General features: G+C 42.2%; 1 protein-coding gene across 7 annotated transcripts in view; it reads left to right on the top strand.

Annotated features, from left to right (window-relative positions):
• The window catches only part of SLC6A6 (solute carrier family 6 member 6), a 57,196-nt gene that overhangs the window by 26,540 nt on the left and 12,157 nt on the right, over positions 1–18,499 (top strand). For all 7 annotated transcript variants that reach the window (XM_032699367.1, XM_032699364.1, XM_032699362.1 and 4 more), the window contains 6 exons: positions 154–388; positions 6,195–6,327; positions 9,690–9,824; positions 11,741–11,844; positions 11,959–12,083; positions 16,518–16,630. In XM_032699367.1, the coding sequence (XP_032555258.1) occupies positions 154–388; positions 6,195–6,327; positions 9,690–9,824; positions 11,741–11,844; positions 11,959–12,083; positions 16,518–16,630 (845 nt within the window). The remainder of the gene's footprint in view (positions 1–153; positions 389–6,194; positions 6,328–9,689; positions 9,825–11,740; positions 11,845–11,958; positions 12,084–16,517; positions 16,631–18,499) is intronic.

Below are 18,499 nucleotides of genomic sequence, written 5' to 3'. Positions count from 1 at the left end.
ATTGAGTTGAGTTTCCATCAGGAGTATGGTAGAGCAGGATACAAATCCGTGATGCAATGGGAATAGCAGCAGCTCCACAAGATCACAAGGTGCCTTGGGAAGAAGCAGCTGTCCACGTCTGCATGTTTTTCTTTTCTCTCTCCTTCTCGCCAGGAATTGGTTATGCTTCCATAGTGATTGTGTCCCTTCTGAACGTGTACTACATTGTGATCCTGGCCTGGGGACTCTACTACCTGTTCCAGTCGTTCCAGAGCGTCCTGCCGTGGGCCCACTGCCACCAGAAGTGGAACACGCCGACCTGCGTGGAAGACACTCTCAGGAAGAACAAAACACTTTGGATATCACTGAATGCCACTAACTTCACCTCTCCTGTCACAGAGTTCTGGGAGTAAGTACCCCCCTCTTTGTGGTGCCTTTGGTGAGCTTTGGTGGCATGCCAGGGCCTGAGATTTTATGGAAGACTAACGGGGAGTGTTAGATAGGAAAATTGCTCTGGATTTAAGTCTGGGAGTGGTGGAGGGAGGTGTTAGGTGTCTTCATCCTAGACTGTCTTCATCCAAGAGCATACAGGGAGCCCTAAAAGCTCAGTGCAGCTTCTGGTTTGGAAGAAAACTTGTTTCCTCCTTGGCTGGGATTCTCTGAGTGCAGCAGGAGAACAGAAATAAGTCACTGCAGATGCCCTGATAGCAGAAGTTACTATGGAAACAGTGACAAATCATCACCTTTGTGGTTGCCTCTTCCCCAACTGTTAGCATTTGCAGTACACTTTGTGAAACTATAACACTTCTCAGTCTGATAATACAGCAGGGTTTTAAGCTCAGTAATAAATCTGACAGAGGTGGTGAACGTTGTTTGTCCTGTACTGCAGGTTTCTCAGGTCATCTTCATTACATCATTTTTCTCTGCAGTCTCTGAGGAGACTGGTTTGCCAGATGCCTGAATTTCATCAGTCCTAAGCTTCTTATTCTCATTTCTCTTTTATTTTTCAAGTTTTAAATCATATTGCATAATGTGATCTCTGAACAGGCACGACCTCAAATGTCTGTGTGTTTACATAAGTGTCAAAACATAGCAGCAGAGGAAGACACCTGTAGGATCCAAAGGATCTACAAATACCTTAGCAATAATTTTTTTTTGGAGGGGGGGGTGGAGAGGCTTGCTCATATAGTTACTTAAGAGTAGAATTAGTTTCTGGCCCAGCTTGGCTTTTTCAGCATGTTTAAAGTCCAGTTTTGTCCCTGATCAACTTGTACCTACTTCTCTATTTTTAAAAATAAGCATTAGCCAAAGCCCCAGCAGGAATGGTGTTCATGCTGAAGATATTTGGCATGCGTTAGGTTTAGAAAGAATAGTCTTATGAACTGTGCTAAAATTTGTAACACAAAAGTCAAAATACAAAGGACAGATTGGATCTTGGATCAACAGTTTGTCAAAAGGCACTGGTGGCTGGTATGAGGGATGGGGTTCAGGCTGTAAGAGCAGTCATTTTTATTGTGAGAACTGTGTTTCCATATTAAGGGACAGTTTTTTTCCCAGGTAACTTCCTCCCTTGTAAATATGGAGAAAGTTGGAAAATGTTTGGTAAATGGTACCTGTGGGTATTTTAGGGGAACTTAGAGGCAAGTTGCAGTAGAAGAGGAAGCTACTCTTACTCTTACTCTGTTGGACTCTCCCACAATGTCTTTGGGGGACTGAAGACCTTGAATCCAAATGACTGGCTGGCTTGGTAGGATGTTCCAAGGTCTCCTCAAGGCCTCCAGGGGAAGCAGAGATCCACAGCGTTGCCCCTGAAATAGTTGCTCCCCCAGGACGTCCAAAGCACTGCGTTCATCATCAGTTTTGTGCAGTAGTTTTACCGACGGGTTCTCTTGTACCTGGGGGCAGCCTCCTGAAGTGGCCACAGGATTGTCCTGCTACTTTGAAAGTTCCTTTTCGTGGAATGCACAGATTTGCAAGCTGAGCTGTCTCCCTGGGGCCCCATGTTCACTTCGGGAGACTGAAGATACCATAGCAGAAAGGAATAGGGCTGGGAGTGGGGAAGGGGATTGTAAAAAAAAGAGTGAGGGCTCCAGAGGAACACCAGAACTCTCCATGGGTAACAACACGGCGGGTATGCAATGAAGGGTGTTATGGCAAGGCAGCCTATCCATGGGCTGGGGAAACCATGTCCCCACATGGGAGCATGTTGGAGCTGGAGCTTTTAGTTAACTTTCCTCTAAGAGAAAGTCTTGTTAGAGAGGTTGTTTTTGGAAAACTCCTCTGCAAGCTGAACAAAATCCTCCTGTACACACAACCTGATGTAGTCAGGTTGGAGGTGCCTGACTTTGATTTGGATGACGAATCCTTGATCCTCACAGCACTTCCCTTTCCTCCATCGTGCCCTCACTGTATCTGTAGCACAGTTGGAGCAAAGGTTGCTCAGTGATTCGTGCTCTCTTTGCACTTTGCAGCCACTTTAACTTGTGTCCTCAAATAACAATTTTAAACATCTTGAGCTGAACTCTTCCCTGGAGTCACACTAGGGAGGAGTTTGGCTCAATAATCCTGCTAGTACAGACATACTGCCCATAACTCACTGTTTCATCATGGGCAAAACTGTCCTTAACAGAGTGAGCTGCCTTCAGCAGTCATGGCACTTGGAGAAGTATTAAAAATAGCTGTTCTCTCTGCATAAATAACTGTTGGTGTCTTAAAGTAAGGGCAGAGATCACGCAGCACTGTTGTAATCGAAGTAGCATAGCTTTTACATGGTGTATGCATTTAATATCCCCATTTTTTCCCCAGCCATGCTACTATTCTTTATAGTTCTGAAATTAAAAATAATTTTAAGAACTTTCAGGTCGCTTGCCATCATAGACAATGCTGGCTACCAGCCAGCTACCCACATCGAAAGGACAGGTAAATAATTAGTCTTTAACTGAAGATATCCATCTGCTTTGTGGCACGATTAATTTCAGTTTAATTCAGGGGTTTGTGAGTATTTGGTTTCTGAAACCCAATGCCATTTTTATTGTGGGACATTTATATAGTGTCCTCATCAGTATTGCTTTGTAAAACTAATGCTGCCAGGATATAATTGACCACATTGATGCATTAACCTCTTCATGTTGAACTTCTCAGCCTGGCTGCATGTATAGTACAGCCTGACATTTCAGTTCATTTAAATTAATGTTCTGTGCAAATCACATGCTTGCTTGAGCAGCAATAAAAGGGGGTTAAGCAAATCAGGCTTTATATTAGGAGACTTACCTCTTGGTATCACATGCTTCAGGTTTATTTCTGAAGATTTTATTTTAAAGTCCAAAACCTTAAGGGCTTACACACATATTAATACATAAGGGATAAGTGTAATGGGATAATTATAGTTGAACAAAACCTCTGATTGTCTGGTACTGGCCAAGTGTTTATAAATATTTGGTAATCAGCAGACTTTATTCGTCCAAATCCCAAGAAAGCCCATCACATGCTAACGGCATGTAATCTTAAAAGGAGCAACACAAAAAACTAAACAAAATCTAGAGCAGCTGTCTCTGCCTTTGAGGGCAAACTTGAGAGTTTTAAAAATTGTTTCATATTCTCCTTTTAATAGTCTTCTCTACAACTACTTCAGGGTTAATTATTCTTGTCCATCCAATGTGAAAGAGTGCTTCACCTTTCCTGGTTCGAAAGGTCCTGTCTGCATTCACTTGATTAATGAGCTGAAATATCCTTCAAGGGTTGCATAACTCTCTTCATTTTGTTTTTGTTTATATTCTAGAGCCAGTTACAGCTCCTGTTACGTTTCCATATTGCACACCAGTAGAGCATATTAGTGTATGGACAAGGGTCAAGAGCTCATGTTTACAACAAACTCAGCCCCAGCCTGTTGTCCCATTGATTACATATGAGTGACAGTTAATGACAGCATCGGGACTATAAATTAGAATTAGTAACAACTCTGTGCACAAATGGTGTGAAGGCAGTTGAGTGGGCTTGGCTGAATCTCAGCAGCAGTGGGTTATATAACAAAACGGAAGAGGTATCAGCACAGCCCAGCTCGTGCTCCTTCCTGAGCTTGAATTTACAGGGTATCACAAAACCAGGTTGAGTTCTCCTTCTGCAAAAATACATTGGCTTAGAACTCATGGAACACTTTTAATGCTGAGGCTCCTCTGGTAATTCCGAGTGGATTCCTTGAGGTAGTTGGTCTTTGTGAGATGGGATTACCCTGGACAGAGAAAGCCAGCACATCACTTAGGGTGCTTGCTGCCTCACCATAGAAAAGTAAGATATCTGGCTCTCAGTAACCCACTGGGGTGCCCTCCAAAAAATCTTGAAAGAATTGCTGGAGCAAACTCTAGGAGAGAATGACCACTTGCTTTTAGTTCCCTAATAAAAAGCAAAGAAGTCTTAGCTGAATGCATTAGTAGGGCTCCCTATTCCAAAAGGCATTTGCAGTTAATTATTCGCAGTTTCCTGAGAGCCAACTCTATAGGTTGCCTTTTTAATATGAACTGCCACTTCGATTGGAAAATTGCCATTTATTTTTAAAAAAGCCACAGAAGATTGCAGCTGAACTTTGTCATCTTATAAATGTACTTTCTTCTTTTGTATACGCACAGCGGGTTTTTCCTTTGTTTCTTTAGGTTCAGGTGAAGCAGGACTGCAACTTTATGCCAAATATTCATTACCAAAGGGTTTCTCATAACTGTTGAATAGCTGTGCTGATTAGGGCAGACTTACCCAGTCTGGTGCCATTAGTCCTTTTCCATAACAAAATACACATACGTTCAGAGAGAATAATGCATTTGGTGTGAGAACACAGTCACAGGTAATCCAAGTGAGGTTGGCAAACAGAGATGCAAAAACAGATGGGTGAGGGTTTGAGTCCCATTAAACTGGTTGATCCAGGGCTTTTCCAAAAACTGATTGCAAATTTTCCATTGGCGACTTCATTTACTATTATTTCCATGGTAATAGCAAAAAAAAAAAAAAAAAATTTAATTCAGAGGAAAACCAAACCACAGTGGTTTGTCTTGTACTGGATCCACACGCAAAGCTGTGCACGCCACACATGTGGGCCTGACCCTGGTGCAGCACCTGGACTGTTCTGGGCTCTGCTCTCCATGACTATGGTGAAGGAAAGTGCCTGATTTTTTTAGCTGCCTGAAAATAAAACTAAATTAACAATTTCTTAGGTAGCAAGTTCACTTCTGTAGTTTTGGGGCAAAGCGTTTTTCTTGTAATTGAGGTCAAACTACTCCTTGACTGAAAAACACCTTGCAGAAATTCTTCAGTTTGGAAGGTTCATTTGCAAAGGAGTTTTAGCTCAATGAACAGTAAGAAACAGTTTGTTCTTTCTTATGTATTTGACAAATGAAGCAAGTGTTAGTACAACAATGTCTGTCCAGTGTGTGAGAACAAGTTTAAAAAAACAGTTTTAAATCACTATTTAATGAAAAGCCATGGCAATTTCCAGAAGAGAGAAGCCTAACTGGATATTCCCCCTCAGGACCAGAATATTTTAATGGTTGGATGTTGTTCCCTTAAGACACAGCTTAGGAATTTCTAAGTGAGGAAATAAATTTTCCCAAATATTTAGTGGTAGCTAAACAAGACCCCGTGTTGGGGGTGCTGAGGGCAGGTGGTGGTGCCTGGGCAGTGTTTGTGTGGGGGGGCCCCAAGGGGAGAATAGGTAATGGCTCCAGCCTTCACCCTGCAAAGCTGCGGGGCGTGAGTGTTCCCTTCTTCCTGTCCTCCTCGTGGCAGCCTTGCTAATGAAGTGAAAAGGAGGAGAAACATGAGGCTACAGGCCAGCTGCAAGTGTCCATGATGGAGACATGATGTGCTGCTGCTGGGTGGCTTCAGGGCCGGGGTGTGTTGCGGCACTGGCGTGAGGTGGTCTTGGACCATCAAGGAAGCAAATACTTTCTTTCCTCATATTGAGGTGGTCAAAGGCTGCTAAAAAGAGCTTAAATTTTAAAACGTTGTGGAATATATTGAACAAAACAGTCCCACGGACATAGGGGAGATGTAGGGTTGCAAAGCACAGCTTTTCTCACATAAGCCACACTGACTTAGCAAGCAGTGTTCCAAGGTCAGAGATCTGCCTGTGCATCGGCTGCCCTGCACACCCTCCTGTGCTCTCAGCCAGCACAACCAGAGTCTGCATCAGCTGAGCTCCTGCATCTCTCTCTTGTTTTGTTTCCTTTCAGGCGCAATGTACTGAGCTTGTCCTCGGGAATTGAAGATATTGGTATTATCAAGTGGGATCTAGCACTGTGTCTCCTCCTCGTCTGGGTGATATGTTTCTTCTGCATTTGGAAAGGAGTCAAATCCACTGGGAAAGTAAGTGCTCTTTTACCCTTTCTATAATCATTGCAGTTAGCAGATGTTAGGAATACTAAGTAATGCTGTTCTTGAAGATATTCACCATTTCCTGGAAAAATATGTATTTTTACACTGAATAAGAGGGAAATTCAGATTCAACTTTCAATCTGAAAGTCATTACTAGTGCCCAAAATGCCTGTGAGTCAAGTAGCCATTACTGGATGGCATCAAGAGGCAGATACAAATGTGGTTTGAGTACCACTTTGCCTCTCACAGGACAAGTGTCCCACTGATGCATGCCATGGGCATGGAAGGTCTTAGGCTTGTGGTGGAGGCTGCTTGGCCTGTCTGTGTTCTCACACCAGTCAAGTTCATTCTCAGTGCAGGGGGAGGGATGTTAACATAGCTGTGGTGGGGGTGTTCTAAGTCAGTGGAAGCTGTTGGATGCATGGCATTTTTGAAATGCCGCTCGCTTATGGAAGAGCTGTGTGTGGATGCAGAAGACTAAACTTAGGTACTCCTTTAGAAGCACCATCATTAACAGAGATCCTGGATAGCTTGTGGCTTTAGTCCCATCGCGTGCTCTTCAGAATCATGTTTTCCTTAAAGGATAACAGTTACATCATTCCTGAACCTCATCCCACTCCAGTTGAAGAAACAAATTGCAGCAGACCTTGGCCAGTGACTTAGCGTGAAGCATGATGTTATTGCCCCTTCTGTTCAGTAGTGGTTTTATACCTATTTTCGTGAGAAAAGGCTTTTGAAGCCATTGTGTTTGTGTGATTCTTAGCTTTCAAACCTGTTGCTTAAGGCAGTGTTCAAATAAGTCTGACAGAGGGAGAGGGATCTCAAGATACCAAGTTCCCTCATGTTTCTTCTCAGCTAGGTGGAAAGGAGTTGACCCCATTAGTGCCCTTCCTGAGAAAAAGGACACAGTGTGAACTTATCTTTTACCAGTCCCTAGAGAAGTCAATAGGATAAATTGCAAGTGCCCCAACTGCAAAAAGAGCCTCATTTAAGAGTTTTAGCTTGTTGCATACTGCAAAATCAACCAGGAGACAAAACTCCCCCCATCGGAAACCAGATCTTATCAGTTCCACTGATAATTAAACTTCTTGCTTTACTGTAGTATCTGTCTTGCTTTCCATGATTTTTATCCTGAAGCCTCCTTAAAAGGCTAGTGCCTCACCCTGGATTCCTGCCACCTTTGCCCCAAAAAACAGCTTCCACACCTCTAAAGCACACGTTGGAGAAAATGTTTGCTTCTCTGTTCCCTCTGATTGATGTGAACCCATGAGGTGATTGTGTAAGTTTTATAGTAAAGGTGAATGCAGTAAATGTCCCACAGCAGCCAAGTGGAAGCACACATTTCTTTAGCACTTTTGGCAAGCCTGGTGTCTGCTCAGTAAAGGTTACGGTAGCACAGAGAGACATCCCACGCTCCCTATGGTACACTATTTCCAGTCCCTGTGAGGATAACAGGTTGAAAAAAGGTCTGTTAAAATCAGTTATATAAAAATCTGTGTTCTCTGGAAATCCTGCAAAATTATCTCTTTTCTAAAACAAGGCAGTTGGTAGGAATTCACTCTCCACTCTCCGTGGCGTCTGAGCTCGTGCGAGTGTGGAGCCAAAGCCCAACAAAACCATTGGAAAGTCTCTAGTTGACTCCATTAACTTTGGGGTCAAACAAAAGTAAACTGTAAATTCTAATGGAGGACTTGAATTATTTGAGAAGTCGAGTTTACTTTAGTAGATGGTTGTTTATAGCACTTCCCTGCTTTCCAGTGTGTTAATGGCTCTTTGGAGAGCAGGGCGGGGGGAAAGATGTAGTTTTTAAATCTGTAGTAGAGGATTGGACAAGTAAACATGAAATCATGGTGAAAAATAATAGTTGTGCTTATGCTTTGGATAAAGTGCTTGATCTTAGAAATTCCTGTGGCGTTGCGAGAGAATCTCTACCCATAATGCAAAGGCCTCTCTGTGAGTGTTGTTTACTCAGTTCCTGAAAATATGTCAAGGCATATATTTTTGGAAGAAAACTTTGACTTTTCATAGGCCTGATTTATGTTAGAAAAAATCAGAAAGTGCAGAAATCCCCCTTTTTATCTTCTGTTTTTGGTGAAACTAGGCTAATGTGTAATGCATATCATTTGTCGGTGGAAAATATACAGAAAATTCAGGGATAGAATTAAAAAGGACATGTATGAAAAGATTTCCTTTCATTCTATGAAATCAGTCCAGCTCTGTGAATTATTATGGCAATGCAGGCTTTGAGTTCTCCTTGTTATTCTCAGAGGACACACTTAAGAAGAAAAATGGAGCATCTCGGGAGCTTTGCAGTAGTTAAGCAAATTCTGGAAAACAAAAATGCATTCTAACTCGTGGCAGCAAACTGTAATTACCTGGGGGAATCATCTTGACTCCAAGAAAAATGTCCTTTCTTGGACAGTAGTGATTCTTGACTGTAACACAGTGGTTATATAAAAAATGAGAGAACACTGATGAGCAAAGAAAGCAAAATGTTAGAGGTCAAAAAGTGTGGGTCTAAAGATAGAACTGTCCAAATGCAAGCTCAGTTAACCCTCATGCTGGAGATGAAAGCAAAGGGCTCTTTCATCAAATGAATGAGAAGATAACAAGAAGAGAAGAAGTAGGCTGTTATTCAAAGAGAGTGGGAATAGAGGTTAAAGATAATGAAGACATATTCTCAAACTGGATGAATAGAGCCTTAGTTTCCAATAATGATGTTGCTGAATAGGCAGCAAGGGCAAGATGAAGTTATGGGACTGGAAATTACTGCTGTTGAGGCTGATGCCAACCTGAAGGGCCTCTTGTGTTCAAGATGATGGGAAGGGAGACATAGGAGCATGGACTAAATTACCTTAATCTCTGGTGAAGTTGCCCGTAGGAGCAGTAGTGGGGCCACACAGCAAGGTCAGAGGTAGCAGCAGAGCTTGCGAAACAGATTACGATTTGTAAGTTTTAAAGTTCCAATAAAGAATGAGGTAATGTTTCAGGCACCCTCAGTGAGGAAACCACTTCCCTGGCAGAGGTGCACTTGTCATGTGAGGAGGACAAACAGGGCAAAGGCAGAATTTGAACAAAAGTCATGAGTTGTATAAAATCCTGCTTGTCCTCTGCCTGAGTGACGTGATCACTGACTGGGGGGCTCTGGAGGTATTCATGCGTTGCCTTTAGGCCTAAGGCAGTAAAGTGGTAAAAACCACTAAAAGTACATACAGAAACTCAGGTTGGGTCCTTTTTAGATATGAGGGGGCTTTGAATTTTCCTCATTAGAGCTCTCTCGGTTTTGGAGGTGTAGCTTTGGCTGCCCCAGGCTAAACATACTTTCGGGGTTTTTTTCTTTTTTTCATTTCCAGGTAGTGTACATCACTGCCACGTTCCCATTCATCATGCTCCTTGTTCTACTCATCCGTGGCGTGACCCTGCCTGGAGCTGCAGAAGGCATCAAGTTTTATCTTTACCCTGATATCTCACGGTTAGCTGACCCACAGGTACAGAACCAGGAGCAGGGAGCGGGACAATTTCCTATGCAAAGGGGGATGGTGGAGGGTGATGGTGGTGATGTAATGGCAATAGACTTTTTTCCATGGTCTTTAGAGGTCCAAATATAGCATGAACACTAATGCTGGGTTATATTTTCCAGAGATCTGCTTGAGAAGGTCACTGTTAAATGTGTTAATGCATCTTTCCATGTGTATGTATGTGTGTGTATGCGTGTGTATTTTTTTTGTGTCAAAGGACTCTGAGGCTGTAGACTCTGTCCCGTTATACAATCTCAGCTTTCTTGTTGGTAAGGTAAGGGAGATGCATTTTTTTAATGAGGATAGTCTTTAGTTTCAAAGGAGAGACACATGAACTTCACAGATGGAACAACAAGCAACAACTGTGAGTACCAGTGTCACTTACCTCCCACTGCTCAATAGGAGGAGATTGGGAGAGAGGTGGATGGAATTACAGAAGAATGAAAACACATGGAAAGGTGAAGAAAATGCTTTCTGAGGCACAGGAACTACCATTTGCTTACCCCTTGCTAGTGGGAGCCAGGCTTACTCTTACTGTATAGATAGAAATTCCTGTCTGTGCTGACTGAGTGCAAGTGTGGGACCCTTGAGCAGACCAGCATCGTTTCAGCCAGTAGTGTTCACATGAGAAATGAAAAAAAAAAGCAATACCCTCCTCCAAAAAACAAAAAACAAGGGATCTTTGAAAATAAAAAAATGTTGGTCGCAGTGATAGGAAATAACATCTGTCTTTGCTATTTCTTTCTGTTGAGTAACTGGTAAAAATAGAACTCCGGTGATAGTTAAATAACTGAAGTAGAAAAAGTGTAATGAAAAGAAACACTGTGAAAATTAGGTGCATTCTCTAGTCTTACCCTCTTTTACAAGACACCCTTTTCACAGGAGACGTTGTATTTTAGGAATTAATCTTCTTTTATGGGACTCTATCATTTTTATGATCTGCTGTTAGCCCTAACCAGAGTATCAGCTGATAATGGAGAAGAGATTGATGTAAGCTGACAAGCCCCCTCCCACGGTCTAGCAAAAACATCACTCCAAGGAGACACTAGTCAGCAAGGTGCTGGAAAGCAGTGGTGGGAGGGAGAAGGTAATGGTCCTCAATCTTCACTCTCACTTAGACTCCTGGGTGGTTTCTACTGGTGTTTGCAGATTTGTATTAGCAGAAAGAAGAGAACAGATGGGATTCAGAGGATACATTTTGATAGTTCTCTATGTATTTACTAGCCAAGAAGTTCATAGTGTATGGTTATTTCACTCTGTATATGGTTTTTTTAATGTAATCGGGACAAAGAATCACGAGACCAAGATCAGATATGTATCTTATAAAGTGCATTGTGTTTTGCTTGTTTTCCCCCCACCCCTATGGCTTTTTATCTTGCATTTGAACAGGTACAAAAACAACCAGAAAGCTAGAAAAATAAACAAACCAAATACACAAACCTGTTTCTCAAGCTTTTCACATCCTCAGTTTAGGGAATCTGCCAGCCTACTCTTAACTGAAATGAGTTACAACAGAAATGAGCAATGTTATAAATACTTCTGCATTTCCTATTGCACTGAAACACGTTTATTGTTGCGCCAACAGGAAGGATCAGCTGAATGACTAAGAAACTAGAAATACTGAGCATCTCTGGGGAGGGGAAACAGGAATTGTTGTAGAGATTGATTATGTTCTTTTGGGCTCTGATGCTAACAATTTTCTTTTCCCTGTGAAAGCCAAACTTGCAAATGTGATGTTCTCTTTCCCTGTCTCCCTGATCCTGTAGCTTTCACCCTCAATGGAAGCAATTATTTTGTTGATATTGCTTAGTTTGAACTGTGTATTTGCATAGAGTGTTGCAATGCAATGGTGCTGGTAATAACAATATTTCCATCTTTCCCTTTAGGTCTGGATAGATGCAGGGACACAAATCTTCTTCTCATATGCAATCTGCTTAGGAGCAATGACTTCCCTGGGGAGCTACAACAAGTACAAATACAACTGCTATAGGCAAGTTTCCATCTAAGGGGGTTTAGTGTTTTAGCTAAATGATGTAAATAAAGTAGGGACAATGGGTTAATTTTTTTTTTAATTAACTTGCTCCATGACATATGTGTGACTTAGGGACTGTTTGCTGCTGGGATGCCTGAACAGTGGTACCAGTTTTGTGTCTGGCTTCGCAATTTTTTCCGTCCTGGGCTTCATGGCACAAGAGCAAGGGGTGAACATTGCTGATGTGGCAGAGTCAGGTACGATGGTGTTGGTGGCAGTGGTGGTGGGCACTGCCGCCTAGCGTGTGAGCAAAGTTCTGCAGACTCAATCAGCTAACATCTAAGCGATAAAATAGAACAAGATTTCCCATAATCTCCAGAAAAAATAAGCACGTTGTTGATTTGGGCTTCCATCTAGAGCAGTGAGGGTTAGCTGGGGTTATACTGTTTACTCTGTCTTGATTAACAGGGCAGTGAACACATTTCCTAGAGTGTGCTAACCCATGTGAGTTGAGATCAGAGTTAACTGCACCATTATCTAGGGTCCAGAATGTCATTGACTCGACAGTTTGTTCCATCCTTCTTTTCAGACTACCTTTATTTTCATTCCAATGCAAATTGCCAGTGCTTATATATTTTTCATAGCTTAGTTTTGCTTACTTGCAGCACTAGAGTAGAATTAGTACCTTGGCCTTTTGAAGGGTCATACAGACATGTATTCCCAAGTCTCACTGAAAGGCAAGAGAAATTGGAGAACTCCATCTCTAGGGTTTTGTGGACCATTTCATCCACAGGAACTTCAGCTGTTGTATTCCTGCATTTGTCCTCTGTAGTTTCAGGGTGAGGTTGACAGAACTGTGAGAAACTGGATGTGCACTTAGGTTCCTCCCTTATTTCAAAAGGGTTCTTCCCATTAACATTCAGCTATGCACTGCAGATGAAGAATGTATTTCAAACAAAACAGATGACATTTTTTCCTCTGTGCATTTCTTGTCCATGAAGGCAGGTATAATCGTGTGTTTTCACGTAGAACAGACAGATTAGATGGGAATTACCATGGAAAAATAATGAATCAGGCCTTGACAGCCATGAGGCTTAAAGCTAATCAGATTCAATAACAATGTCACCTGAGTGCACTTTTGACATTTCTTTCTGATTTTTTTTGAGCACTTTTAATTCACATGCATAGTATTTGAAAGCTTTCCTCTGCAAACATGCTATTAAAATGAAAAAGTCAATATATCTTCTAATCACATGGCTCTGGGAGTTAAGTCTTTTAGAAAAATACTTCACAAGGGCTAATGAAAAACTAATTACATTGATGGCACCGCTGGATTCTTGGGTGGCTGCAATTGGCAGACCTCTTGCAAGTGCAATTAGTTAACAGTCTTGGCCTTAATGCTTATTTTGATCAGAGGTTGATTGCTTTGTTTGGAAACAGGAAGCAAGGGAATAATCCTATTGAATGAATCATAAATAGCCCCATTATTTTTTTATTTGTATGTAGGTGGATCAATTCCAAGAGTAGTATTTTTAAGTATTTGCACATTAGGTTTTTATCTGGTCAATATTTATTCTAGTTTTTATTATTAAATCTCTGATACTGACAGCACTTGACATTTTTAGAATTAAACAATTCTATAGTAACACTGGATTGCTAAAAAAAACCGTTTAAACACAAATTAACTAACAGAGTGTTTACATAGCATTTTTTCAACAGCTCAAAAAGCATTTTTTTAAAGGAGGGATTTTATACAACAGGGGCACTGATTAGCTTCCAGATTTGGCTTCTGACTGCTTGCAGAGCTACTGAAGACACTTGGTCCCCCTGGGATGAGTGTCCCTGGACCCGCATGGGGTTGTGAGGGAAGCTCTTGTTGCTGCTGCTGCCTCGGTGCTGCTTCTTAGCACAGAGGCATCCAGCAGGCACTTGAGCCTGTCTTTTCTGGCCTTGCCTTTTTTTGGTTTCTTATGATGCAAGGTCAGAACTGCTCCCCTGGGTCAGGAAAAAGGTGAGCAGAGGCACTGCCACTTGGCTGTAGCACTCGAGGGAGAATGGTGTCCACAGACCTCCTTCTCCCCCCAGGGAGTTAAATCCCTCCTGCCCTATCCATGGCACCACTTGTTTCCTTGTTTGCCCTCCTGCAAGCCACGGGAACATCAACAAATTTGCTGACAGCAGAATCTCATGGCCACATTTTTTACCGCTGCCAAGTTCAGCCTTGGTGCCATGTGCCAGGGACACACTTGTCAGCCAGGTCTGGCTCCTGCTGAAAGCACTGGTCACTGCTGGCCTTCACTGGCTTTAGTGGGTTTACACAACAGTTAACTTAGACTCCTCTGGCTTCTCCATGAAAACAGATTTTTAATGAATAGCTTTTTTCTTTTTTTTTTTTCTGAAATTATTTTAAAGGGAGAAGGGAAAGCAGTGGAGGTTCAACAAAATCATAGTGAGTCTGTCTAATCTGTGCAGCCTCTCTTTGGCTGGAAGAAATACTCTACTACCCATGCAATTTGTAGCAAGCTTAAACCAGCACAAGATTTGCTTTTTTTTTTTTTCTTTTTTAAATTCCATTTGCGAACAAATTCAGATTAAACAGGTCTGACTATAGTGCCTTAGTTTTCCTGATGCCTGCCCGGTCTCTGCCTCTGCAACTCTCCAGCCATGCTACAGCACTCCATGGCAAAGGGCCAGAGTGTGGGCTGGGATCGTGGCAGTCCTCACCAGCTTTTAATAGCAGCCACAAGTGCTTCACTTTTGCAAAACACCCTCCCAAAGAACAGAGTTTCAAATTAAATACAATTTTTAGATTATTTATGTTTCAGTTGAAGGGTTGCCAGGAACATTTTCTTTCACATGGACTTTTCTTTTTGTACTTCAACACTTAGTTTCAAAGGAAAATCAAAACTAGCACAGGGCTTAGGGCACTTCGTATTAGTTGGTATCACAGTGCAAGAACAGTTTCACTGGCCAAAGCATACAGAATTGAGCAAGTTTTGAGGAGAGCAGTTTTACATCTGTCTCATCAATTGCACAGATCAGCTGCAAATGCCATCTGATAGCAGTTCTCCCTCAGGGAAGATCTGCTGTATCCACTGAGTTAAGGGGGAAAAAAGCAAAGCCCCCCCAAATTTGAGACATTCACCAATTTTTTGGTATCTTCTGTCGTATAAAATCTTAGTTGTGTTTCATTTTAAATAAAATTAGTTGCTTGATTGTTGGCTAATTTGTATTTATTTCTGTTCAAATATTTTCAGTGACTTAAAGTTTTCTTTAGTTCGAAAAAAAGTCATCTTTTTTTACCTCTTTCTTTTGGTTCTTTTTCTGTCTTTCTTGTTGGAAAGGAAAAGTGGGAGTTAGGAAGAGCAGCGTTAGCAATTTTATTTTTTTTTTTTACAGATCAGCGATAAGATTTTTTTGGCCCTGCAATGCAGCAGTTCAAAAAAAAAATCCCTTTTCCATTGCAAATGACATGAGTACACTTGATAACTGGCATTTTCCAGGATTTTGAAGGCTCCTTAAAGTAAACAAGCAGACAAGCCAGGCATTCCTGGGTTTAATCTGAATTTAAATCTGCCCTCAGAATTTTTTGTCAGCCTCACCAAATTTCTCCATCCCCTCTGAGAGCCTGCTGCAAATGCCAGGCTGCCAGTGTTCCTGTCTCCCACTTGTGGAGGGCTCTCTCCTTCTTCACAAAAGCTCCCATAAGCAATAGCACCTGGCTCCAGGTGGGAGTGCCCCTGGAGATGAGAGTGCAAGAGCTCCGTGTGTGGGTGTGAGTGAGATCCCGTCTGGTGCAGAGCGCAGACCAGACCCAGGCTAGAGAGGAGCCCTCGCACACAATGCTTTGTTTTCCAGAGTAGAGAAGCCCAGCACTTAGTCCCAGCCCCACTGGTGCTCCAAGACTGCTAGAATCCATCCTGCAGCTGGGGCTGGTGTTGGTCATACTCAGTGTCACCATGGCAGGACCGTGTAGGCTGGCTGGATAGGGGCAGATGATGTGACAGCATGGGGAAGCAATTTTATACAGAGTGATTTTACACCCCAGCAGTTCCCAACAGCAGGAACCATTTTTTCAGGAGCCCCAGTTGATATAATTAGGAGTAGCCTAATCAATGCAGCAGTGAGGGTTTGCAGAAGCAAAGGAGCAAACTCCTGGGGTGCAAACCCTGCTTTAGAAAAGCCATGCTGGGTTTGGAGGTTGCATACAGAGGGTAGGCAGTGGTTGCATTAGTGAAGATCCCGGGGAATGTTCACAGCAGAGTCCCCTTCCCTGCATGCAAAAGAGTTTCATCACCATCATCTTCATCATGACCATGTGGGCTAGCAATGGGATTCTGCCATTCCCCTGGGTCACCCCTTCTCCCCCCTGCCCCCAACACTGTCCTGTGTCCGTGCAGGGCAGATGTAGGACACCTCCATTATTGGCATGTTTGAGACAGATGTTAAAACTGGTGATCTGTTAGCAATGGCCTCGGGGGTTTGCCTGTGGTTTCTGCTGTAGTCATGCGTGCTTCGATTTCAGATAAAACAGCCAAACTGTTTCACTTCTGGTATTTCCAGCTGCGTTTGGATTTATCTGAACGGAACCAGGCATTCCTGAATGTGAGGGTGGCTACCTTTACCAAAGAGCTGGTACTTACTATTTCTCTTCCCTTCCCTTTCCCCTTCCCTATTTTCTCTTTCTCTAGGTCCAGGCCTGGCCTTCATTGCCTATCCAAAAGCTGTGTCCATGATGCCACTGCCCACCTTTTGGGCAATCCTTTTTTTTATTATGCTTCTGTTGCTTGGACTGGATAGCCAGGTTAGTATGATGGGTAAGGGATACGTGGCTTATTGTATTGTCACTGCTGACTGAGAAAAGCTGAGTTAAGGCATGAATTAAGAGGAATTTGTTTGTATTGGTTTTTAGTGAGGGGCTGCACTTGATGAATCTGTGGATGTCGGTTCGTAATATGGTGTTGCTCAGTAAGTCTTTCCCATCAGGAGTTAGCGGAGTCCACAAGACTAGGCCAGTACTCCCTAACCTAAATTTCAGTCCCCATCTGGCCACAAAATACCACTGTTTTGGTTGCAGTGCAGTATTTTCTTCTTTTGAAGAAAAGCTTAATCATTTTAAAACATGCAAGTCTACAGCAGTCAGTTCCGCAGAGTTACTTTGTGCCGTTGCGATTACCTGCAGTGTATATACACCATCATTAAAGCACCTTAAGAATTAATAACCACTAGAAAGACAGGATTTGATAGTTGCCAAGTGCCAAAAAAGTGAAGCTGTCATGAGATACAAAAAGCACAAAATGTTTTGTACAGGGTGGCTTCATGAGCAGCCAGAGAACAAAGCCACAGCCTTTTTCGGTGGCCTTGGGCTTGGAGGTGCTGAGGAATGTGGGATCCTGCTGACTTTCACGTCACCAGCGTGTATTTAGTCCCTCCAAACAGGCCAGAAAGCATCTCATATTCCAGCTGTACTAATTTTAAAGCACACACTGCTATTAATCAGTGAGCATGAAAAAATCAAAATGTTCAGTCCAAGAAGTTAGGTTATTTTTCCCAGTGGTTGCTTGTAGGAATGTTGGACTAAGTACTGCCAAGGAACCTGTAAATCATCTCTAGATAGTCCACTTACAAGGAAACATGGGTGACCAGGGATTATGCAGTAACTGCGTGTTCAAAATTCAAACTTTTCTGCACTCAAATGGAAGGTCATTAACATTTTTTTAGAAAAAGGTATTTGTAAGGATGAAATGTTTATGTAGCCTAAATGCTCTCTCGTATGAGGAGATCTCTGTAAATGGATTTTTACCGGTTGTTGTGTACTTAATCTCTTACTTTTTTTTATATTTAATTTGCCCTAAATTGCTCTTTATGGCTTAATCTTTGAACTCTGGTGAGCAACTTTCAGTCGCTCCAAAGTAAATGTGGAAGTGCCCAGTGCCGTGGTTCAGCAACCCTATGCTTATGCAAATTGGAAGCTGTCTAGTAATTTTAAAAAGCTCCTCACTGCGTGGAATGATTAAAACTAATTGGAGCGCTTAATTTCTCTCCTCCACCCCTCTGGTTTTTTGGAGTGCAGTCAAGCAGGTTTCTGGAATGCCAGAGCAGTTTCAGATCAAATCAGCCCAAAGGAAAGGGTTACATTATAAAAGAAAACTAGTTTTACAAAAGTCAAAGTAGCAAGACAGGAGGCAACAAAATCTGGTGTAGAACAAAATCTGTTTGCAGGACAGTCTGTATTTCCAAAATAGAGCTTCAGTTTGTGATCAAAGAGGATAGAGTGGTTAAAGGGCTCTTCTGGGCACTGTAAGAGTGATAGAGGTACCAGGTGGGAAAAGGCAGCTTCTCCTGAAATAATCTATGTCATAAATTAATCTATTAATAATAATGTGATAAGTTATTAGTTATAAGAAGATATATCTACTTAAAGTGAAGATCATTTCTACAGAGGCAGCCTTTGTGGATACCTCATGTCTTCAGTGAGCTTTGTGCTTTTTCAGCCTTCCCAGGTTGAAAGTATGGATCAGTTTAAAGATCCCGTCTTTGGTTTTATTTGGGGGAAATTCAGTAGTTGCTTTCTGCCATGGGCAAAATGCATCTGCTTTTTGATTAATTTAACCTTTTTTTAAATCCAGTTTGGGTTATTTGGCTAACTCAAGTTACACATCTTAAATGTATG

Source organism: Chiroxiphia lanceolata, chromosome 11, assembly GCF_009829145.1.
Source record: "Chiroxiphia lanceolata isolate bChiLan1 chromosome 11, bChiLan1.pri, whole genome shotgun sequence".
Taxonomy (NCBI): domain Eukaryota; kingdom Metazoa; phylum Chordata; class Aves; order Passeriformes; family Pipridae; genus Chiroxiphia; species Chiroxiphia lanceolata.
Note: the sequence above shows the minus strand (reverse complement) of the source record. Positions and strands in the feature narration are given on the sequence as shown.